This window comes from Prinia subflava, chromosome 17 (assembly GCF_021018805.1).
Source record: "Prinia subflava isolate CZ2003 ecotype Zambia chromosome 17, Cam_Psub_1.2, whole genome shotgun sequence".
NCBI lineage: Eukaryota > Metazoa > Chordata > Aves > Passeriformes > Cisticolidae > Prinia > Prinia subflava.
In genome coordinates, this window is record NC_086263.1 from 13,987,815 (window position 1) to 14,011,440 (window position 23,626).

General features: G+C 55.1%; 1 protein-coding gene across 4 annotated transcripts in view; it reads right to left on the reverse strand.

Annotated features, from left to right (window-relative positions):
- PEMT (phosphatidylethanolamine N-methyltransferase) overlaps nucleotides 1–7,095 on the reverse strand; it is a 42,839-nt gene extending 35,744 nt beyond the window's left edge. The window contains exons 1-3 of one of the 4 annotated variants that reach the window (XM_063414809.1): nucleotides 6,237–6,557; nucleotides 5,818–6,099; nucleotides 4,190–4,297 (exon numbers count right to left, since the gene is read on the reverse strand). In XM_063414809.1, coding sequence (XP_063270879.1) covers nucleotides 4,190–4,282 — 93 coding nt within the window. In that variant the 5' untranslated portion in view covers nucleotides 4,283–4,297; nucleotides 5,818–6,099; nucleotides 6,237–6,557. Of the gene's footprint in view, nucleotides 1–4,189; nucleotides 4,298–5,817; nucleotides 6,558–6,577; nucleotides 6,737–6,834 lie in introns of those variants that run through there. The other 3 variants (XM_063414808.1, XM_063414805.1, XM_063414807.1) reach the window with 3 other exon arrangements.
- Nucleotides 7,096–23,626: the final 16,531 nt, after the last annotated feature.

The window sequence follows — 23,626 nt, forward strand, 5'->3', positions numbered from 1 at the left end:
ACTGGTTGACAGAATTTGAAGGCCAGAACAAAAATATTGAATCACCCCAACTCATTCATCTCCTAATCCTGTAAACTTCAGGTAATGGAGGTGCATTCCCTGCAAGGCTCTGCTGCCATCCCAGCCCTCACACAGTTATTTTATACCCTGCAATTTCGTCTCCCCAGCAAGGTGCTGACACACCACCATTGAGCCATGGCTCAATCCTTTCCTTCTCTAAGACAGGCAGCAAGAGCTGCTGAAATCTCCCAGCATCAGGCTTTTTTCTCCTGTCCCCAAAAGGATTCTCAGACTTTGGCTCACTGAGGTCTGAATCCCAACAGCTCCTGAGATTCCATCTGCTTCCCAGAAGCGTGGGGATGTTTTGGGCCAGGCACCTTCCTCCGAGTTTAGCAAGAAGTGGTCAGAGGTAGGTGAAATCAGACTGCCAGGGCTTGCAATCTCCCCCCTCCCTTCCAGTCCAAGCACTTCTTACCCACTAGGCAGACTCCTCTAGTCTCCAAAGAAGGAAAAGAAGATGGGAAATTAAAAATAAATGAACCAAGAGATACACATCCATCAGGACCCAGGCGTTGTCAGCCCAGGTCCCTGTGCAACTACTGCTTTAATCAAAACCTCATGCAGCTTAAACGCTTGACAGAAGTCTAGAACAGAGATCATGCCACCCTGAACAGAAAAAGCTGCAACCTTGAAGAATAAAAGCGCTGTCTGATGGGGTCTATTTTCTTTAAAATCACGCCAAATTACTCCAAGCCTGTTCCTAGCTGTGACATTTGAGGCTTCACCCTGAAGATTCCTGTGAGACACACGGGTGTCTCAAGGGGGTGACCAGAGGTGACGGAGGAGTGAGCTCTGGGGCGCCAGCTGAAGATGAGACATTTCTAAATCTGTCCATGACGCCAGACCTAAATTTTTAAGAGGCTCAAATCAAGAAAAGATTGCTGATGGATGCACTCCCCACTTAAAACTCACTTGCGTGGTGATGGACGTCAGACTACCGGCCTCACGGCTATGCCTGGCTGCTGCTGAGAGTGACAGAAATCTTCCACCTTTCTAGAAAGTCCTCGTGTGCCAAGGCTCAGCCAGCTCTTTAGAGCCTCCTGCATGCAGGTTATCTGCCTCTCTTGGCTTGAAAATGTTTGTCCCTGAGGAGTTTTTATTGAATGCCTTCCTTAGTTACCAAGGGATGAGAAGTTTCTCGTTCTGCAGCTTTCCAAACACAGATGGGATTTATTGAAGTTCCTGCTGCTCTGGCCTCATTAATGTTTTATGGCACAGCTCCAGAGATCCAGTGGCTGCTCCTTGTTGGGTGCCCCTCTACAGCCCCACGGTGGCTCAGGTCTCCTGGCTGCACTGAACATCCTTGGGGAGTTTTAAGTGATTTCATTCCCCAAATGGCCCTGCTGCTTCTTTTTGAGACCTCACCTGCACCCTGCCTCCAGTGGGACCACAGCTCCCTGCAGCTCCTCTCATAACAGACACGGCAGGTGGGAAAGCAGAGACAGCAGGAGAGAGGAAAAAATATGGGAAAAACTAGGGAATAGTGCAGGAACACATTCAGGCTGTGCCATGGACAATATAACCTGTCCAGGGACAGGCAGGATTTTAACTGGTGTGAAGAGGGAAGCAGAAGAGGGGGTGCAAGCCCAGGGTTTGGTGAGGAAATGCAGCAGGTGGCCCTGGGGAGACATTGCCAGTACCCTCCTGCACATGCCTGCAGGGAGGAAGGTGGGAATTGTGAGTCCTGAGGCCTTCTGGAAGAGCTTTTCTCCCCTGTAGAGAACAGAGGAAGCACAGCCCTGCAGGAGCCTCCAAACTGCCCCATTTAGGCTCTGGTCCTCAAAATTGCTCTTACCTAAAGTACATCCACCAACCTGACAAGCATCACGTTTTTCTCTGGAGGCCACACTCCTCCACAGCCTCCAGAGTTTGTGCTATGTCCCCAAACTGCAGGTTTTGTCCCAGAGAAACATGCCCAGTGCTCACCAGGTGACCTTGCTATGATCAAGGCCTTGGGATGTGCCTCCATGACCCAAGCTGGGGTTTCCCCAACACGTATTTATTCAGAGGCACTGCACAGCAAAGAAAACCCAGAACCAAGCTTTGGAAGAGGCAGACCTGGCTGGAGTTCAGCAGAAACAGGGAATAAAGACACCGAACTAAGTCAATGCATCCCCACCCAATTTCTATCCAAATCAGGAATTTCATGCACAGGAGGGATTTTGACCAGCATCCCACATCAGTTATTGAGCAGAGAGAGCAAAGAGTGCTTGGCACTGTGTAGAATTCCAGTCTTTGCACTGAAGCTCTTGGAAACTCAGAGTAATTCAGATGCAGAAGCAATCTCAGCTGCTGGGAAGGAACTCAAACAGCCAAGGACAGAGAGAGTCTGTACAGGGACGCAGGGAAAGAAAGAAGAGCTGCTGGCTGGGTGCAGGGAGGGGACAATGATCACATGGATGAAAGGATGGGGAGGAGGTAAAGGAAGCAAGCCAGGGAAAATCCAAGGATAGCCAGGGAATGTACCCAACAGTGAGGGCTTGTTTAGGGCTGCAGGACCCACAGACTCCCTGCAAGAGCCTTCCAGCAATGAGCCACACACTGGGACTGAAAACACCAGGGAGACGCCCGGGGGCTTGGGCACAGAAAGGACAGAGGCACACGGACTGCAAGAGCCACCCAGCCATGGAATGCCACGCTCAGAGCTCCCCCCACACCCAGCCCAGGCTGCTCACTGGAACCTCCTGCTCCGGGCGCAGCCCTGCACGTCTGGCTTGGAGTGCCACCTGCTGCCAACAGCGCCGCTCTCCAGTCCCTGCGAGGGGACAACAGCAGCACAGAGCAACAAACTTCCTCCTCTACATCGGCTCTCCCCGTCCTTTAACAGCAGCCAAACTCCTGATCCAAAAAGCAATGCTATTTCCCAAGCTGCAGGCGTCCCACAAGTTGCAGGCATAGCAGCAGATGCTAATAAAATGCTTTTTTCTTTGCCTTCCATGCAGTTTCTCGCTGGAGCCAGGCTCTCCCCCCCCAGAGACCACATCCTGAATCTTCTTGTTCATTGATTCTTTATGTGAAACGATGACTCCGCAGTTGAAATAATGTGGCATATTCCAGCTCGCATTTCAGACACCGTGAGACTTTTTAATAACGAGTTGCATAAAAAATTAGGGAGGCTGCAACAAAGAGCTCCGACAGAGGTTTCCAAAGTGACTCACAGCCAGTAGAGCCTCCCTTTTCCAAAGCCCAGCGTGAGACAATCTCAAGAGCCCCCGCACTCAGAGAGAGGAGTCCTCCCCCTCTGGAAACATAAGGCCTTTTTAAGGAGGATTCTCCAGGGAGAGAATCCCTGCAGGGAGGTATGGCAGGCAGATTTGGGAATCATGGCTGAGATGACTTCCCGTTCCCAGGAGTGCTCGCAGGGATGTTTCCCCCCACACCTCAGCTGTGCTGCTGAGGGTGCTGCAGGGTGGGAGTCAGCAGCCAGCCTGGGCTTCCTGCTTGGCACATTGGCTCTGGAATGCTCGACAACAGGGCTAGCAATGGCTCCTGCTGGTTTTGCAAGGAGGCAGCAAACCACAGCAGTGACAGCAGTGGAGGTTTCTCCAGCCTTGGCTCCCAAAGCACGGTGGCACCCCCAGCCTCAGCAAACACCACCCATGCACAGGTATCCTGCTCCTCCTAGGGCTGGCTTGCTGCCAGCCCTGCAGCTCTCTGCCAGGCTTTGCTGCATGGTGGTGGAGGACTTTTGTCAGGCCAGCTTTTGGCTGACTGTTTTTGCTTCCTGCCATCCACACAAACAGCTGCCAGCGTATTTCAAGGGGAAGCAGCAGGCAACATATCCAGTGCAGCCACCCTGGTGGGGATTCATGCCATTCATGCTCAGCCCCAGTAGTGAGCAGTGCCTGGCTGCTGGGTGGGACATGTGGCTGAGAGATGGGTTTGAGTGCTCTGTTCCCCCTTCCCAAGCTCAGCTCCCAATTCCTTCTGTATCCTCTGTGAGAGCCCTCACAGTCACCCCCAGCCCCAGGAGCTGCAGCACAGCTCCCTGCTCACTCCTAAGGCCTAACTGAGCACAGTTCCCCCCACCTAGCCCAGCAGACTTCTCAAAAGAGGTTTTTCCTCCCAAAGAAAGCTGGGAAGGGAAGGCTGAGAGTGAAGGTGCAGCTGGCACAAAGGCAGCTCTTACCACATTCCAGAAGAGAGGGTTGAAGGCGATTGAGAGGACAGCCACAATGAAGCCAGTGTCGGTCACATCCACGTAGCCAAAGAGCTGCACCATGGCTGCCACATCCACCTGTGGAAGAAGGGATGGTCACCGGAGTGCAGGATCCCACAGGGGCACCTCACCTCAATCCAAACCCACCAGCTGCCCCAAGGGTCCATGAAGCTTTTACTAGCCCTAAGCAATGTGTTGTTACAGCTTGCAAAGTGCTGTGTCAGGGTGAAAAGCCCAGAAGAAGGATGGGGGCTCCTCCAAGCTGTCCCCCCAAACCTCAGGGGCACCGGGCTCTCTTGGAGCCCCACACTCACAGCAGTGAAGGACACAGGCACAGAGGTGGCACTGCTGTTCTGAGGATGAGCACCAGTCCTCAGCTGCCAACTCATGAGTGTTTTAGGAGAGGGAGAACCATTCCAAAGCAACCCAGCATTCCTCAGGACACAGGACTGTCCCAGGGATGCTGTACTGCATGGAACCCCTTAGCAACTGTGTCAGCTTCAAACTGGTCTCCCATAAAGTCAGAATGATGCAAATCCCCTCCACAGCAAGGGGGAATGCATTTGCACCATAAGGAGCTGCAAAAGTATTTCCTGTCTTAATGACAACAACAAAAACCCCTTAAAACTCGCTGTTCTCCTTTTAAGAAAGGGAGATTTTTTCCCAAGACAGCTCCAGACATTGTCAGCATTTTTTTGTGCAGTAAGCCATGCTGCTTCTCCCTCCTCACTCCCTTTCCATGTGCTGGTATTTGGATGAAAAAAAGCCAGTGTCTTTTTTTTTTTTTTTCTTGGTCAAAACCTTTGAAAACAAAAACCAAAATAGCCCAGCCCTCACTTGAAACAAAACCAAGACAACATCGAGACGTGGAAGGTTTTTGCTTCCCCAACACAGCTGTGTTTGCAAGTCCTTTGGATGCCAGGGGACAGGCACAGCTCGGAAAGGTATCGGCTTCACCTTGCCTGTCCAGGAGAGAACTGGCTCCTCACAGGCTCTTGGGAAGAACCAGAGCCACAGAATCATCCGTGGAAAGGGGCTGGTAAACCCAGCACCTCTCCTAGCCCAGAGAAAAGGCTGTTGGAACAGTTCCTGTGTTCATCCAGCCTCTCCAAGCGCCTCCTGCCCAGCTGTGACTCCCCAAGGAGCAAAGTGCAGGAGCAAAACCGTGCAGCCATGGGAAAAGGGGGGATCCTCACAGGGGTCCACAGCTGCCCTCAAACCACCACGGCCCCAAATCCTCCAGGCTCCCTCATCCGAGCCCTGGGGACACAGGTGCTGACAGGGAACAATGAGAACAGTCCCCAGGGCCTGATCCAGACCCATCTCCCCCTATTCCCACCCTGCAGAGCCTCTTCTCCCTCCCTTCACCCCTGAGCAGTCCCCACAGACCCCGTCCCTCCAAACTGACATAACCCAAACAGCCACTGGCACCGGGGCCGAACTGTCTAATCCCGCTTCAATTGCAATCCCGTGGGACCAGGACAGCTTCTTTCCTCTCATTTTGTACGGTGCTGAGCACAGTGCTAGCAGCACGGGCTGAACAAAAGCTTCTTGACCTACTAACTCCTGGCAGGCACCATCGTTAACATTGCACTCACCTTCTTTTCTCCTGCTCAACAACCAAATTCGCGGCTGCCAGCGGGAGGCAGATTGGCCTGTGCCTCGCGTGTGCTTTTCGGGATAAAAGGGGAGCCCTAATGGGATGAGCTGTCTCTGCGAGCTGCTGGGACAGCCACGTAACAGGCACAGAACATTCAACTTTGCCCCCTCCTGCACGGTGGGGGATCAATGACCGTGGCAAAGCGGTGATCACAGCCCCGGAGTCAGGGAGGGTGGGAACAGTATGGGTGAGAGGTGAGCAGGGACAGCTGCATGGGCACCTGGGTGAGACAGAGACGGGCACACGGCTCAGAGCCGTGCAGGCACTCGGGGGAGAGCAATACAGCCCCTAGATGAGGGGTGCATGGGCACTGGGGTGGGAGCTGTACCGGCACCTGAGCCTGAGATAAATGGATACCTGCATGAGAGCTGCATGGGCACTTCAACAAGAGCTGCAGGGGCACCCGGGTGAGCAGCTCGCAGCACCCCCGGGCATTCCCTGCAGAGCCAGTGCAGCCCCCGCCTCCTGCTCAGAGCCCGGCTGGGGCGGAACCGGGCTGGGGAGAGCACCGGGGAACCGGGGACCGAGCATCCCGAGGCCTGGCCGCACCTGCGGGCACAACGCGGGGGCGATTCCCAGCGGATCTGCCGAGCCCCGCGGCGGCACCGGGCGGGTGATCCATCCCCGGGCTCCCCCCGCTGCCGCAGGCCGGGCCCTCCCCGGGGCCGCCCTCCCGCCCGCGCCCGGCCCGCCGGTACCTGGCCGTAGTCCAGGCCGCCCAGCCCCTCGCAGCACTCCCGCGGGAAGCGCCGGGCCCCGCCCGCCGCCGCCTCCCGCCGCCCCGCGCCCGGCCCGGGCCGCCCCGCCATGGCCGGGCTGTCCCCGCCGCGCCCCCGGCCCGGGCCGGCGCCGAGCCCGCGGTGGCGCCGCCGGGAGCCGCGGGCCCGCCTCCCCGGGAGGAGCCGGGCCTGCAGCCGCGCCGGGCCCGGGCCTGCGGGCCGGGGACAGCACTGACCTCGCCGCCGGCCCGGCCGCCGCCGCTGCGGGTGCGGGATGGTGTCGGGCCGCGGCGGGGCTGGGCTTGGACCCTGCCCGCGGGAGCAGCGGGAGCGGGCGGGACGGAACCCCCGGCGGGAGCGGGAGTGCGGCTGCGGTGGGACTGCCCCGCTGGGAGAGGGGGCGAGAACCGAGCGGGCACCGCTGCTGCGGGGCACTGCCAGCCCCCACTGTCCCCTGCCTGTCCCCTGCAAACCCCTGCCCGTTCTGCACCTACTGCCCTGCCTGCTCCTTGCCTGATCTCTGCCCATTCCCTTTTGCCTAGAGAAATGTGACTGCCCCGTCCCTGGAAATGTTCCAGGCCAGGCTGGACTGTGCTTGGAGCAAACTGGCCGAGTGCAAGGTTTCCTAGCCCGTGGCTGGGGGTGGAATGCGATGATCTTTAAGCTCCCTTCCAACCGAAACCATTCCGTGATTCCATGATTCTGTCATCCCTGCCCATCCCCTGCCCTGTCCCGCTTCAGTGCTCACACCAGGGCCAGGAGCTGGGAAAAAAAAAAAACTGCAGTGGTTCCCTGGCATAGGAAATTAAATGTCACTTGACCAATATTACTCATTCAAGGGCAAAACGTAAAGCCACCAAGTCTAAATGTATTTTAAGGACAATTCATTGCAGCCTTCTCCCTTCAGCCAGTGCAGTATATATTTTTTTTATTGCTGTTATTATTACTACTCATGTTATTTTTCTTCTTCAGTCCTCTCTGGGATGTTTCTGGCTGATGCATCTCATGGGCTGCAGTCCTGGACCTGTCTGGAAAATAGGGTAGTATCATCCCTGTAGACCCCTGAGGGTCTCTGCTTTTGCAGATCCTCCTTTGCAAGGAAATAAATTTTCTTCAGAAAGGAATTTGGTGTGAATGAGCTGCAAGTGTCCCTCCCAGAGGTTTCATGGGAGCAGAGAAGGGACAGGATATCTGAGTACTCGTGTCCTGGCAGGCACCAAAAGTGTGCATGAGTGATAGCTCACCTGAAGCCCTCCCCAGTAAAATGGCATCTTTGGAGGATACACTTCAGCACCCCCCAGGGATCCCCGTTTGGCTCCATGGGAAGCCAGCCTCCCTTAGTTCTGCTGCTCCAAACCCCTCGGTGCACCAGCACATCCCCACCTGCACCATCAGCACCAGGGTGCTCACACAGGGCACGTTCACGGGTGAGCCGGGCTGGTCTAGGGTGATGCACACACTGTGGGTGGGAGTAGCGTTCCCTGTGGATGATCTTCAGCTGCTTCCAGCCTCTTCTCCCCCGCGCTGGATAATTTTGCTGTGCCAAGGGTGTAATTATCGCCTCTGCCATCTCCCGGGCTGGGCCGCGGAGCAGGTGGGAGGATGTTTGTTCTGAGCCCCACCAGCTGGGTGCTGGGAGCAGCGGGAAGGGCCATGGGGATGGGGGAAGCGATGGTGGCTGGGATGTGTGAGATGCTAACATCCCTCTCCAGGAGGAATTAGCAGTGAGAAACCTCCAGACTGTCCTGCTGCTGCAAGGGGAGGGTGTCCTGGTGATGCCAGTGCTGCCAGCCAGGAAAGGACAAGGATGTGGTGGCACAGTGGGAGGAGGAATGGGTCTGGCTGAGGGATGGATGGTGAGGAGGTGCAGAGGGCTGGACTGACTCGCCGGCTCTTCATTCAAGGTCAGCAGAGCTGGGCTGTCATGGAAACATCTGTCCTGTCACCCCAGTGAAGGCATGTGCTGCAGAATCCTGCCACCAGCTCAGTTGTGTTTAGGGCAGCAAATCACACTTGAGTCTCCTTGCCATTTTCACTGCCAAATTCCCTGTCCATGGAAGTTTTTCCATACAAGAAGGAAAGAAGACGTTTGTGGCAGTGGGGCCCCTCTGTGCTGGCCATCATCCCACCTTGGACACATCCCTGCAGCTGTGAAGGAGACAAAGAGGGCTTTCTGCAAAGGCTGGATTTTATGTGCCCATCCCTCCCCTTCTCCCCATGGCATGCCTTTAATCCAGCTCTCCCTTTCTGAGCACCGAGCTCAGGAAGAGGACACTGCCCTCAGCTTTCCCAAGTCCTTTCTCAGCATGACCTCCCTCAGTGCCCTTTGAAATCCCACCACGGTCCCAAGAGGCCCCTGATGAATACGGAGTTGCATCATGGTGAAGGATGCTGAATGTGGGTTAGCAGGACACTGTGGCTTGGCAAGATGCAGTTTGTTCAGGAGCATTTCAGATTTCAAACACAACCCGGGAAATTCCCCACATGGGGAAATCTAGGGCAGGGAGTGCTGTTGGGTGGTTTTCCCTTAGAAATGGGACATGGATTGGGAAACTGCAGTCCAGCAACCAGCACAGAGGGACAGCTCTCCTCACAAAACCAGGAAAAAGTTTCCAGGCCAAATGATTGGTTTCCTTGCTGGAAAAGTAAAAGACAAGCCTTGCTCCCCTTCCTTTTTGTCCATGTGCCTGTGTCATGGTCCCCATGTTCGAACCTGCCCTGAAACAAAGCTGATCCCTGTGGGTTTGGCCCTTGAAACCTGCCAGGGCCTGTGCAGATGGGTCATGTAGATCAAGGACAGAGCATTGAAATGTGTGGTGGAGAACAACAAATAATGCTGGAGCACAGAGTCAAAACCTTAGGGAGAAGCAGCAAAATTGCAGCTACTCCTGTGTCCTCCATCAGATAATGTGCTGTCACCAGCGGTGTGATGCTGCAATCCAGACCTGCAATCCTGGTCGAAATCCTCTAGTGTTTGTGCTGGAGGTTAGTCCTATTTATTTTCTGATGAATGATTTACTTGAGTAATTGGCACACAGCTCCCCTATTACAGATCATAAAGAATTAATCACGAGATTTTCAATGCTCCCCTATCAATTTTATTAGGCTTGATTGAGCGCAGTGGATTGGGAGCATATGGTATGTGAGGCAGACTCTGCTCCCAGTTACACCCTGGTTATGCTGAGGACTTGCTCAGCTGCTGATCCCTGTAAATCCAGAGAGACAGCTGCTCCTTTCCTCCTTCCCATGCCCCCACTGTTCCTGGAGTTCCCTTAAATATCCAGGGATACAGAGAACAACCAACACCACCTCCACGTACCTAAATTTTTCCAAACGCCTGAGATGCTCCCAAACTGGAAGGCAAGCTGGGTAGAGGATGCTTTGCTTCCAGCTCGTCCATGTATCAGCATGAGCCAGAAACTGGAGCCAAGTGCTTGGGAGCTCAAGATCTGCCCCTGCGGAGGGGACGTGTCACGGCGTGGGAGGCTTGTCACTGGTGAAAGCTGTGTTGGCGTCAGGGAGTCCTGCCAGCCAGGTTTGCCCATGGGAGATGCTTTCTTGGAAGAGTTGGCAAAAAGAAGTCCTAACACCTGCAGGAGCAGGATGACACATCCCTGCCCCAAACCAGCAGCACAGCGTGATTCCCTGGAGCAGAAACCTTCTTAAAAGCCACATCCCCTGCATGGTTCCCCTCATGCAGAGAACCAGGAAAACCTTCAAAATTTCCATGTGGAAGGCTCAGGGTCCTTCCCTTGGTTTTTTGCCTGTGGGTGTTGTTTATCATGCAGAGTCGTGATTTCAGGGAAGGGATGGTGCAGGGCCCTGCTCCAGCTTGTGGGCTACTTTCACCTCAGTGAAACTGCTCCCAGCATCTCAATAGGTGTTTACAGGAGAGAATGGGAACCTCGGGAGTAGCTGGAGCTACTTGCATAAGCCCAGCTTATCCTGAGCTAGCTGTCCTTGCAAAGCAGCCAGTCTGGCTCAGCTTCAACCCCCGTCCCCATCTGCTGCCTCGAGCAGCTGCATTGAAGGGCACCGAGAAGTTATTGCCAGTAAGTGTTGGCAGGAGCCAGTGTGGAAACCTCCCTGTGGGAAAGCTGACCTGGGGAGGGAAAATCAGGAATGCAGCAGAGGACAGAGCAGGATCTGCTCTGTCTCAAAAGTCTCAGTGAGAACTTTTTGTACACACACGGTTGTGGTTCAGGAGCAGAGCGAGCAGGGCTTTGCACAAGGGTCTCACCCAGCTTCAGAGTGCCCAGTTGATGGAGCTGCCTCTTCTGTGCCCTGCCCTTGCTGCCTGCAGCTGAAGCAGCTCTCCAAGGCCTTGTTGTGTCCATGCTTCTGGGTGAACATCCCTCACAAACCCCCAGGCTCTGGGAATTCCACGCTGACTCCAGCTGAACCTTATGTTGAAGCTGGGTCCCGCTCGGGTGCTTTGCCCTGGCACAGCCACAGCTTGCACTGCTCTGAGCCAGGGCATTGTGCCCTTGTCACGCTTCACTGGGGAGAGGCACACAGGGAAGAGGCAGACACAGAGGGGTAAAGATGCATTTTTCCAGCCTCAGCATTTCCAGGGAGCTCCAGTGCCCCTCAGAGCCACGCGTGGGACGGAGCTGGCTCCCTCCAGAGGAAGCCATCCCGTCAGAGGAGCTTCCCGACATCTGTGCTCTGAGCCTTGTGGAGATAACATTTAGGGAAGGATTCACACAGCTTCCCTGCTCCCCGAGGCCGCCTTCATCACCAGCACGCCTCTAATGAAGCGGAGGCTTTGCTTTCTGGGATCAATGAATCCACTGATCGTGACCTGTCTGCTAAGTGGGAAATCAGGTCTCTCCCTCCCCAAACTCGTCTGAGCTGGGCTCAAACAGCAGGTTCTGTCCCCAGGGCTGCTCTGTGTCACTTAATTGCAAGCCCCGTGTCTGATTAGAGAGCAGCAGCGAGGGTGTGCAGTTACCACGGAGCAGTGGCTGCTTCCCCAGCCTGGGAGATGGCTGCAAAGGAGGAGGACATTTTGAGGCTCCAGGTGGGTGGAAATCACCCAGATTTCCCTTTTCCTGACTCTGCACAGCTGGCTGTAGGGTTTACTGCCAATCTGCTCTCCCCCAAAGCCCTAAATCCCTCAAAGCACTTTGCAGGGGGACAGATGCTTTAAGGGAAGCTGAGGCTTCCCAAAGCAGAAGGCAGCTGAAAAGGTCACTGCTACCACATTCCCTGGCCACTGCCACATCCCATGACAGAGGTGGGAACAATCCCCATTGCCCCTGGGTCCATCCAAAGAGGCTGAACAGCTTTCCCTGATGCTTTCTGCACCTCCAGGTCCTCTCTGCACCCCCAAACCACCCTGTGCACCCCCAGTGCCTTTGCCCATAAAGTGCAAAGGGCTGAACCAGCCTCCAAAAAAATTCCCTGCACATCAGCAGCCCAGGGATAAGGTGCTTTACTCCAGACACATCTAATTAGGGTGTTCCCATTAGCTGAGCCATCCAGATGCCCAATGCTCACTGCAGCATCCAGGAGGGATGGGATGGATCCATCCTGTGGAGGGGGCTGAGTCACAGCACCGAGCATCCCCTCTGTGGCCATCTCTCATCCCTCGCTCTGCTGGTGCCTGGCTTCTCCCAGGCAATCAGCCTTGCTCTCAAATGTGACTCCCAGGAGGGCTGTGGGGAGAAAAAGCTCTCATTGAGGACTTGGCAGGGAAAAAAAGCCTGGAGGTGGAGGCTGCTTCGTGCAGGTGTGATCAGCAAGTGCCTGATCCCAGCGCTCAGCTCCACAGAGGGCTTGGGCTCAGAGCCTTTTCAGAGCATCAGCCTTTCCCTGAGTGGTCTCTAAAAGCTGTGGGGATATGCTCTGCCTTCAGGCTGAATCCACGTGGGAGACTCCTGGGGAAGGGCTGACTGCAAGGCAGGGACACAAACATATGCTTGAGGGGGCCAGGGAAGAGGCTCCATGGGGACACACAGGTCTATCCTGAGGAACCACAGAACCAGCTATAAATACCTCCTCAGAGCATCACTCGCCCTCCTCTTTGATGTTTTCCTGTTATTTACTGCAAACCCACTCCTGCTGCTGTTATTTTTATCTTATCTCTTCTTTCCCCCCTGCTTTTGTGTCTGTTTACGAGCTGCATCATAGAAGCGTCTCAAAAGGAAGATGGGAAGATGGTCAGGGACCCTGGGAAGAAGGTCAGGGACCCCAGGGAGAAGGTTGGGGACCCTGGGAAGAAGGTTGGGGACCTCAGGAGGGCAGAGGCTCTCCAGCTGCCAGCACACTGCTATGAATGTCCCCATGGGACTGACGTGGTGGGTGACCCCAACTACTCCCCACTGTGGGGAAGGGGCAAGTGGGGTCTCCTGCTGCTCTGCAGCAACCCACATCTGTCAAATTTGCAGGAAATTTGTCTCCCTGTGATGCCAAACCCCTGCCAGAGCCAGAGGAATCCAGGCAAGCGGCTCAGAAATTAATGAAAGTGGAGGCCGTGTGAGTAGTCAGACACAGATGAGCTTAATTCCCTTAAACGAATTAAAAATACATCACTCCTCACCACTGTGAGCCTGGAGCTGCAGCAGCAGGAAGGGAGTGTGATCTGTGAGTGCCTTGGCCCTTGGACCTCCCCCAAACTGAGTAACCAGGATTTCTGCCGTGATTCTCCCATAGGCAGCCTGGGAGCTGGGTGCTGTTATTGGGTGATGATTCAACTCATTTCAACTAGAAAGAAACTGCTGGAGCCAACTTTTTACTTCTCCTCCTTCACCTTTTCAGCCCAAACGGATCTTTGATTGTATAAAATGGCATAAAGAAGAATTTCTGGGGTTTTCCCACCCAAACCAAAGCAGACTGTTTACCTTGCTTCCGGTTTAAGATGTTTAATCCCTTTAGTGCTAAAGAAAGATGCTGTCCCTGTTCCCTGCTTCATGCATCTCCCCTTCCCACACCCACCTGGAAACACCAAACTCCAGGCGTTCCCTTTGCCAGGGTGCCTGCCTGTAGCATCACCCACTTGCCAAGAATTGGGGTATTTTTTGCAGATTCCCATAAAAAAGGGGAAGGGGCTGGGATGTGGGTCCCTGCCCAGGCAGGGTGCAGGGGCTCTGTTGGGATGGATGTTTTCTGCTGTGGTTTGTTTCTGCTGGTGGAGAGCCCCTGGGACCATTTGCACGTTGGCTAACAGGGAGAAATTGAATCCAAAGGTCCAGGAGGGGAGGGGGAGAGGCTGGAGTGAAGCTGGGAGCATGGGGTGGCCCCAGCACCCACTGGCCACAGCAGAGGGTGGGATGAGGGGGAGGAAAGCCCAGCTGGAAGTGTGGCTGGAGCAGCAATGAGAAGGCTTTACCAGCACATGGGTTTAGTGGGGGCTGCCGTGAATTCTTCAATATGGGCAAAACTTAAAATGCCAGCAGGCTGCTCCTCTCCAAGCCCAGATGGGCAGGCATCCAGGGCAGCCTCCTGGCCTGGATTGCATGGGAGGTCATGGCTGTCCCTGTGGGATCTCTGAGCTGGGGCCTGGCGAGGATGGATGCTGGGTGATGGGAAACCACAGTCGGGGGCTGCTGGTGGCCCCAAGCCAGGGCATTGGACCCTCCATGGGGAATTCCTCCTCGCTTTTCCAATGGAAAGCAGCTGCCCTGGGCTGGGAAAGTCCTGGGTCACTCTGCAGATGGGCTGCCCCTGTACCACCAGGGACCCCACTGCTGGCACAGATCTTGGCATTCAGCTGCCTCTCCTCATACTCTGGTGCTGGACCGTGCCTGGCTTCACTCTGGGATCAGTGTTGGGCTGAAAACAGATCTTGGCTGCATGGAGAGCAGCCGTGTCCCAAAGCTGGTAGGAACACACAGGACAGCCCTAACTGGGGAGGGAAATTCCCTCCATCCCCTTGTGCTCTCCTCAAAGCCAGGCCTGGCAGCAGGCTCACCCAAGTGGGTGCTCAGTGGGGATGGGTGCTCCCCTGGCCAGTGGGGTCAGGGGCATCTGTGGGGACAGAGGTAGGACCAGCCACTTTCCAGCACTTCAGTGCAGGACCTAAGAAGTGCAGTGGGTGCAGGGGTGGGGCTTGGGGCTTCAGCAGCTGTCAAGGAACATCTTGGGGTTCCATGATCGGCCCCAAACCTGTCCCTGCTGAGTTCTGGTGCAGGGAAACCGCCTGCAATCCATCACCTCTCGTGGAGAGGAAAATAGTCTTGGGGGCATGCAGTATGGGTCCAGGGCATGCTCTCTCTGCTTGGCTAAAATGACACTAATTAAGCCCCTTGCAGTGTGTAAAAGCTATTCCTACAGGGCAGACAATTAACCTTGAAACTTGGCTTTTAGTGCTTGGAGGGGAGCGAATTTTTCATCCTGTTATTTCCCCGTGCTATTAAGCTAATCCTGGAGACCGTGAGGGAGAAGCCGTGTGACACGTCTGCAGCTCCCAGCCTTGCCAGGAGCACAGTGTGTGGCCAGCAGCCTCCTGCTCCATCCCTCCATCACGCTCATATTTTCACCCACAGTCTCCAACAGCATCAGCAGAGCTGGGGAACGCCAGGAACCAGGGATGTGACCAAGGGCACACGGCAAGGCTGTGGCATTACATGATTATTATGGTCAGAAGTAAATCCAGCCTGCTCTGAGTGTGCTAGACACGGTGCCAGCCCAGCCTTGACTTTTTTTCAGGGAGTTCCCTCGGAGGGACAGCGTGTCCCTGGCTCTCTGAGGCTGTGGCTGCTGGCATGGCATTTCCCTGGGCCAAGCTCTGTGTGAGAAGTTTTATTTTCCTGGAGGAGAAATGGAAGGATGAGAGAGGTGGGAAAAGGGGGAAGGTTTTACCTGTGGAGGCTAAACCCTGCTGTGGGGCTGGGGGTGTCCCCAGGATACCCTGTGTCCTCCCCAGAGTTCACAGTTTCTCTCCCCACAAGCTCCCCTCTCCCTCCCCAAACATTTACAATGCTGAGCTTGGGGACACTGGGGACAGAAGCTGGTGGCTTGGTCTGATCCTGCCATCAGCAGAGGGGAGGGAAAAGGGAGGAGGGGTAACCCACAAAACCCCCTCCATGGGCCCCACAAGCACCAGCACACAAAACGAATTTAGGCACTAAAAACCAGTCTCGGGATATTTATTACAACAAGCTGCAAAAAGGAACTGAAATGTTGAAAAAATCCCTCAGGAAGCGAGCACTGGGAGGGTCCTGCAAGGTGAATAGTGGTGAGAACTGGGGGTTCTGTGGGTCCCCCCACTCCAGGAATAAGGATGGAGCATTGTGGTGATGGTGCTGCCAAGATGCAAGGGAAGGTGTGGAAGATGCACTGCTCCTGGCAGCAATGGTGCCATGAGTGCATAAACCCACCTTTGGGTGCCCAGAAAATATGGGAGAGGCATCCTCCAGACAGGTTTTCCCTGTCTTCAGCAACCCCTTCCCACTGGTGGGACCTGCAGACCCTCACACCCAGCTGAGCATTGGCTGCTCCGAGCCTCACCCCAAAAGAGCAGCAAACCTCCCACCTGAGCACTCCCCTGAGAGCTTTTTCCAGCTCTAATTGGCCTTTCCATGGCAGCAGGGGAGGCTGCAGCACCCCTCGAGGAGCCATTTTCCACGTGGGAGCAGTTTCTCTGCAATGGTCTGGTTTTAAACTGCTTTCCTGTTTTTTTCTTGAGGGGGTGGTACATTATGGAGGCTGGATAAAGCGACGGAAGGGAGAGCTGTGCTGTAAAAGCCAGTCTGCTGCTAAAGCTGCTGGAAAAAAAAGGATGCTGCAAAGTGCCTTTGCAGTTGTTTAGTCATTTGTTAGCCTGGCTGAGGGGTGATTTGTGTGGCTGAGCACCAGCTGCAGAACATCATGTAGGGCAAAATGCCCTGAGTGTGTGCAGAGACCAGAGGAAGGATCAGGAAAGGAGGATGAGAGAGTATTGAGATTCTTTTTTTTTTTTCCTAGGTGATGTTTTTGACTTGTCTGCCTCACTCTCCCTCCTACAAAATAACTCTCATCTTCTCTGGGGCTCCCATGGAGGTAAATTCAGCTGCTGTTGCCTCACAGCTCTTCCCTCCCCTGCCCATGGAAGTCACTTTTCCTGCTGCCCTGTTGTTTCTCACATTAGCTTTAATAATAATAAAAAAAAAAAGAGAGTAGATGCCTGGGGTAGCAGATGGGGCTGGCTTCTCCTGCCTGCTGTAAATCACAGGGGAGGTTTTACCTTCCCAGGATGAAGCTCTTGGGGCACTGACCCTGCTGGGGTCAGCCACGGAAGGACAGCACAGCTCATCCCTGCATCCCTCTCCCCACGAGGAGAGGACAAACCAACCTCCTGCACCTCTCCTGCACAAGTGGCCGGGTCCTAATGGGATTTCTAAATCACAGCCGAGCTTCAGAGCGGCTGCTGGCATAAATCAGCCTGGCTGGAACCGCCGGTGCTGCGCTGATTTACACCAGGGAGGTGAGGGGGGAGATGCTGCAGGGTTCATCTGAGTGTCCCTGTCCTCTGAGTGGTGGCAGGAGGCCACAAATCATCTGGTGGCCATGGAAATCACTCAGCAGCCTGAGACTGGGCGTGGGGGTGAGGCAGGAGAGCCCAAAGGGGTTTCAAGGTGGACGTGGGAACGAGTTTTAAAATGAATAGAATAGAATAGAATAGAATAGAATAGAATAGAATAGAATAGAATAGAATAGAATAGAATAGAATAGAATAGAATAGAATAGAATAGAATAGAATAGAATAGAATAGAATAGAATAGAATAGAATAGAATAGAATAGAATAGAGCTATTTCAGCTAGAAAGAACCAACAGTGATCCTCTGGTTCCACTGCCTGACCACTTCAGGACTGACAAAAAGCTAAAGCATATTATTAAAGGCATTTTCCAAATGCTGCATGGACAGGCTTGGGACACTGAAGGAAGGAAGCCTGTTCCAGGGTTTGACCACTTTCTCCAGAAAGAAAGAATTTCAGATATCCAATCTAACACCCCCCACAACACAACTTTGCACCGTTCAGAAGCTGCACTTGATGATCTCGGAGGTCTTTTCCAACCTTAATGATTCTGATTCATTCCCACACATCCCATCGCCTGATCCCAGGGAGAACAGCACCTCTTGGAGACCTCGCAGGCCTGCTGGAGGCTGGGTCTCTCCACGATTTTGGGGTGTTTTGGCACATATCTTGTTTGTCTAACAGGAGAAGGAGCCTCCGGAGCGTGCAGGGCGGGGTGGGCAGCACAGCGCTCAGCCCTGTTGGCATCGGGCGGAGGCTCCGAGCGGCCGCTTGCTCCAGAAGGGATAAACACGGAGTGCAAGGCGTGCCAGCCCACTCAGCTGTGACAAACCCTGCCTGAGCGCTGGGCTGCGACAAAGCAGCGGCACCGAGGGGCTCACACGGGAGCCGGGACCGGCTTTGATCGGGATTCGCTCCGGGGAGCGGGGCTGGGCGGGAGCTGCGAGCGGCCGGGAGCGCCGCGTCCTTGGCTGAGCATGGACTGTACCTGTCCCCAGCCCCCGGGGAAAAAAAGCACCTGCAGCCCGGCAGGTTGTGTGTACCCCTGCTGAGGTGCACGTAAATTACAGCCTGCTGTGTCCCGCTGAAGAAAGGCGGAGTTAGATTAGAGATAAGGGAGATAATTTTACAGTGAGGGCGGTAGAACACTGACATGGGTTGCACAGAGAATCTGTGGATGCCTCGTCCCTGGAAATGTTCGTGCTCAGGTTGGATGGGGCTCTGAGCAACCTTATCTGCTCATTGCAGGGGGCTGGACTACGTGGCCTTTTAAAGGTCCTTCCCAATCAAAAAAGTCTAGAAATTCTATTTTATAAAGTCCCTGCAGGCCTGTACTGCCTGCACATGCTGAGGTGGGTTGGGGCTGGGGAGATCCTGACCTCACACTCAGCATTTTGTGCCTTGATGGTGCAGGACAGGCTGTGGGACCAGCTCAGTGTAGGAGGGAGGGTTCCTGCTCTGCACAGGGATATCTTGGCAAACTGGGTGCGATTCCCAAGGTTAAAATTTGTCATCGTGCCAAGGACAATGCCCGGGAGGGAGCAGGGGCTGCCCTGTGTCATGCCGCCTGTCTCTTTGATCTCCCACGCTGGTTTGAACTGCTGCCTTCCACCAAAACACCCATGATGGTCATTTGACCTATTTTTATTTTACTTTCCTCCCATCCTGTGCTGCAGAAAACCCAGAGCAGCCTTTCCCCGAAGTGTCAGCACTTTATCCAGCACAAGTCCCAACGTGCTTCCCTAATCACAGGCACACCGACGTGCACACAAGCAGGATTCAGCTCCCAGGACTCATTTCCATCCCTGTGCTCCTTGATAGCACTGCAAATCCCCACGGTGGGCTCTCAGGTCATAGCAACACCTTCAGCAGAAATACCTCCTTGCCTTAAGCAGCACGTTTTTATCCCAAGACAGTGTTTGTTTAGTGGATTGTGATTCTAATTCAGCAGATGGTACCAACAGCTGCCAACCCCTCGCCTTATCTCCCTCCTAGCAGGCAGCACTGACCCGACCTGACCCTGTGCAGGGCTCAGCCTGGCACCCAGGGCTGTGGGGGTGAGGATGTCCCCTGGCAGGACCCTCAGTGTGGTTGGCACCAGGAAGGTTCTTGGCCAGGTTGGGAGTCCTGGGAGCCAGAGGATGCTGTAACCCTTCCCCGAGGATCCTGTAGCCCCCCCGAGGATGCTGAAGCCCCCCCTGAGGATGCTGAAGCCCACTCTGAAGATGTTGAAGCCCCCCCTGAGGATGCTGAAGCCCCCCTTGAGGATGCTGAAGCCCACTCTGAGGATGCTGCTGCCCAGACTCCGCTGCCCAGGCGCTGCCAGGGGCTGCCCCAAAGCCGGGCAGAGGCTGCCACTTAGTGTTGGAAGGGAGCACGGCTGCTGCAGGGAGCTGGCAGAGCTCTGCGGCTGGGGACAGGCCACTCCCATGCTCCTTGGAAAGTCCCCAGGCTCCTGCTCAGCCCCCTGAGCATCCCTGGGTGTGGGTGGTCCCATCTAACGATGGCTCTGATGAGAATTGCTGATGGGGCTGATGGGGCTCGTGCTCATGCATCCCCTGTTCGTCTCCTTGGGGTGCCAGCAGAGGTGTCCCCCACCAGCCCTGCACCCCCGAGGAAGCTGAGGAAGGTCCTCACCCCTGCCCAGGCACTGCCCCAATCAGCCACATCGTGATGTCTGACACAGAATCACAGGGTGGTTTGGGTTGGAAGGGACTTTCAAATCCACCCAGTTCCACTCTCCTTCCACTATCCCAGGTTGCTCCAAACCCTGTCCAGCCTGGCCTTGGAAACTTCCAGGGATGGGCCAGTCACAGTTTCTCTGGGCAACCTGTGTTCTAAAGGATCCCTGGAGCCTTCTGCTCCAGCTTCTCTCCTAGATGTGTTACTATTTAAACAATATGATTGAGACACCTTTTTCCTAGAGAATGTGGCACCAATACACCCAGGGGAGGTAGGATCCTGCTGCTGTCCTTGGCAAGCTCTCCTCTGCCTCAGTTTCCTCTGACTTTACAGTGGTTCAATGAGAAACAAGCCCTTCAACCAGCTCCTGGGGTCCTCTGCTGGAGCAGAGCTCAGGACCCCTTGGCCATCTGGGGAAACTGAGGCAGGGCACGGCCAAGGAGGGCTGGGTGGTCCTGAGCAGCTCCCAGCACCCCAAACATTCTGGCTGCTGTCAGCTCATGTTGCTCCTTCCCCTCCTTACAGCCTCATTCCCTGGAGACGGCGGCGGCAGAGCGTCCTTCCCGGTGATGTTATATTAGCTTAATAGCATTTTTCCACTCCATTTGAGAGGGGAATTTACAATGATCTCTGATTAGGACTGCCTTAGGAATGCCTCTGATTAGCATCCGCTCGCCGGCCACCCGGGCTCGCCCTGCCCTGGGTCCAAGGGCTGCAGGTGCCAGCTGGCCTCTGGCCACTCATCACCCCACAGAGCAAAATCCTCTCTGAGCACCCTGAGTCAGAGCCTCACCACCCTCATAGGGAAGAATTTCTTCCCAGTATCCCATCTAAACCTGTCCTCTGTCATTGGGAAGCCATTCCCCTCGTCCTGTCCCTCCATCCCTCGTCCCCAGTCCCTCTACAGCTCTCCTGGAGCCCCTTTAGGCCCTGGAAAGGGCTCTGAGGTCTCTCTGGAGGTTTCTCTTCTCCAGGCTGAACACCCCCAGCTCTCTTATCCTGTCTCCAGAGCAGAGCTGCTCCAGCCCTTGGCCTCCTCTGGACTTGCTCCAGCAGCTCCACATCCTTCTGATGTTGGAGGCCCCAGAGCTGGAGGCAGCTCTGCAGGTGGGGGTCTCACCTGAGCAGAGCAGAGGGGGAGAATCCCCTCCCTTGACCTGCTGGCCACACTGCTGCTGCTGCACCCCAGCACACAGATGGCACCCAGGAACAGCCCCTGCAGTCCCTCTCACAGCCCTGCTTGCAGCCCCCTGGCAGTCCAGCAGGAAGCCCCCAGTGAGGGCAAGCAGACCCTCGCTGTCAGTAGCCCCATCCTGGGCAGCCCCTGCCCTCCAGAGCACCAGGGACTGCTCAGCCCTGGCCCCCTCCTCACCCTGAGCAGCCACTGCTCTTCCCTCGCCTCTGCCACAGACGGTTCTGGGATCACTTACCAATTAGTGTGGCCTGCTCATTAAAGCTCATTATCTGCCAGTGTGAACTTGGATGGGATTGTGCGGGCTTGGCGGGGGATCAAAATCTTCCTTTTTTCCCGGCTGCATCCCGCTCGGTCCCCACGCTCCGGGAACAGCCCCGCGGCTGCACCAGAAGGTTGGGGGATACAGGGCTGCCTTTTAGAGGGAAAAAAAAGTGCCCAACAAATTAAGTCGAGTCCTCCACACAGCAGAGACCGGTTGCTGCTCCACACGGATGCTGTGATGGAGCGGGAGGATGCCTGGATCGCTGTCTTCCATGGCTTTCCAGGAATCTGGGGATGCACAGGAGGAGGGGGGGAAATGGCAGGACTTTTTGTCCACTGTGGGATAATGAGCTCAGCCCAGCTCCAGGATACAGAGCTGGCAGTGACGGGAAATATCAGCTGCCAACCACAGAAATTGGGTTTCTTCTCCATGCGGTGCATTGCTGGGAGGGGCTGGTAGCAGAGGTGTCTTGGCTATTTCCTGCTTTTAAGTGCAAGGGTAGAGGGGAAAACACAAGATTCTGACAAAACCAGTCTTCTCCCACTGCCTTGCTGGGTGTTTTGAGTTAAACAGGTGACAGAAAACTCGACAGATTTCATGGCTTGGATGGAATCACCTCCACTCATGAAAGGATACTTCTTTTCCTGGCTGTGGTCTGAGCTGGAGGAAAAACCCTACAACCCCATCCTGCCCCTTGCATCCTGAGCTGTCTGTGTGGGACTGGCTCTGCTGCCAGCACACACACCCCAGCCTCTGCCTGGCTTGGGGACACTGTGCCTGGAGGGGTGACATGGACCCAGATCCTTGGGCAGGGATGGGAATGTTGTTTTGCAGCCACAGGGGCTGGTCCTGGGCGTCCTGCAGCTACAAGGCAAACAAGCCAAAGTCTTTCTATGCTGGGAAAATCAATCCCAAATGCAGCCTGGTTTCATAAGAACCAGGAGCATGGGAGTGGGAGCTGTGTCTTTCCAGAGCCTCCTTCCACTCTTTCCCAAAGCTGTCCTTCCCCAGGGACACACCAGGTCTGGCTTTCATTAGCGAATGAGCCTGTTTTGGTGAATGGCTCTTGTCAATATTGATTAAATTCCATCTTCCCATGTGCAGACAAATCCTCTCGCAGTCCCTTCAGCGCTACCATCCTAAAATAACTCAGTAACAAGACAAGGTTTAACCCTTCCCTTCTCCTCCAAAAAAAACCACCAACCCTAAGGTGAAATCACCCACTAACTGCTCCTTTGTTCATCTCCCGCATGGAACCACCCAGTAACAAGACAAAAATCCACCAGCCAGTGGAAAGCAGCTGGTCTAAGTTCAAGCCAAAGAGCCTCAGCTTGCGCGAGCCAGGGCTTTAGCACAGGCCAAGCTGTGAAGGCTGCGCCTACATCATTAACAAAATCCCCAGCAAATGCTCCCCGTGGCATCCAACCAGCTCTCCAGGGCTGCAAATTGTGCCCAGGAGCGTATTCTTCCTCAGCTCCTCCTTGCCAGGGTGCCTTTCACTGCAGACATCCCTCTGCCTGCATCCCACGCTGCCCTGGATTAACCGCCTCTTTTATTGCTGCCAATTACTGGCAGCAAAGCTGCCTCGGGGATGGAGGATGTGAGATGGGTTACACCTTCCCGGCCTTAATGACGTGAGGATTTGCAGGCTGGAGCAGCAACCTCGGCTCCCCACGGAGCGGGGGATCAGCACACAGACCCCCCCAACACTGCTTCCCTGCATGTCCCCTGCACCCCATTGCTGGAGGCTGCACGGGGTATTGTGGGGACAGCTGTACCCCCGAGCTGTGGCATGGGTCAGGGGGTGGGAAATGCATGGGTCAGGGGGTGGGAAATGCATGGGTCAGGGGATGGGAATGTGATGCCCATCCCTGGTGACCCAGAGCTTCCTGCGTGGGTGGGAGCGGAGGCAGCGCCGGGCTGCAGGAGCAGACCACACTCGACTGCAGCTGAATGCTCCGAGGCTTCACACTGCGAGAAGAATGAGCAGATAATAGGATTTTCCATCTCTTCAAAGGGCGCTCGAGCCAGGCCCCGGCACTGTGTGGAGCCCTGGGAAGAGCCTCTGGGAAGATCCCACACCTCCCAGCCGGCGCCGCAGCCACAGGGATGCTCTCAGCTGCACAGCAGCCGCCAGCGTGCAAATGGGGACTGGGAATCTGCATTCTGGGAGGGCAGAATGCTGGAGAGCACCACGGGGATTATCACAGTGATGCCCAGCAAGGCGAGGCAAGAGGAGGTGAAATGCTGGTGATGCCACATCGGGAGTCAGGGGAAGATCCATCCACAGCGTGTTTTTCATAGAATCATAGAATGCTTTGGGTTAGAAGGGACCCTAAATCTCATCTCATTCCACCCCCTGCCATAGGCAGGGACACCTTCCTCTATCCCAGGTTGCTCCCAGCCTCATCCAACCTGGCTTTGAACA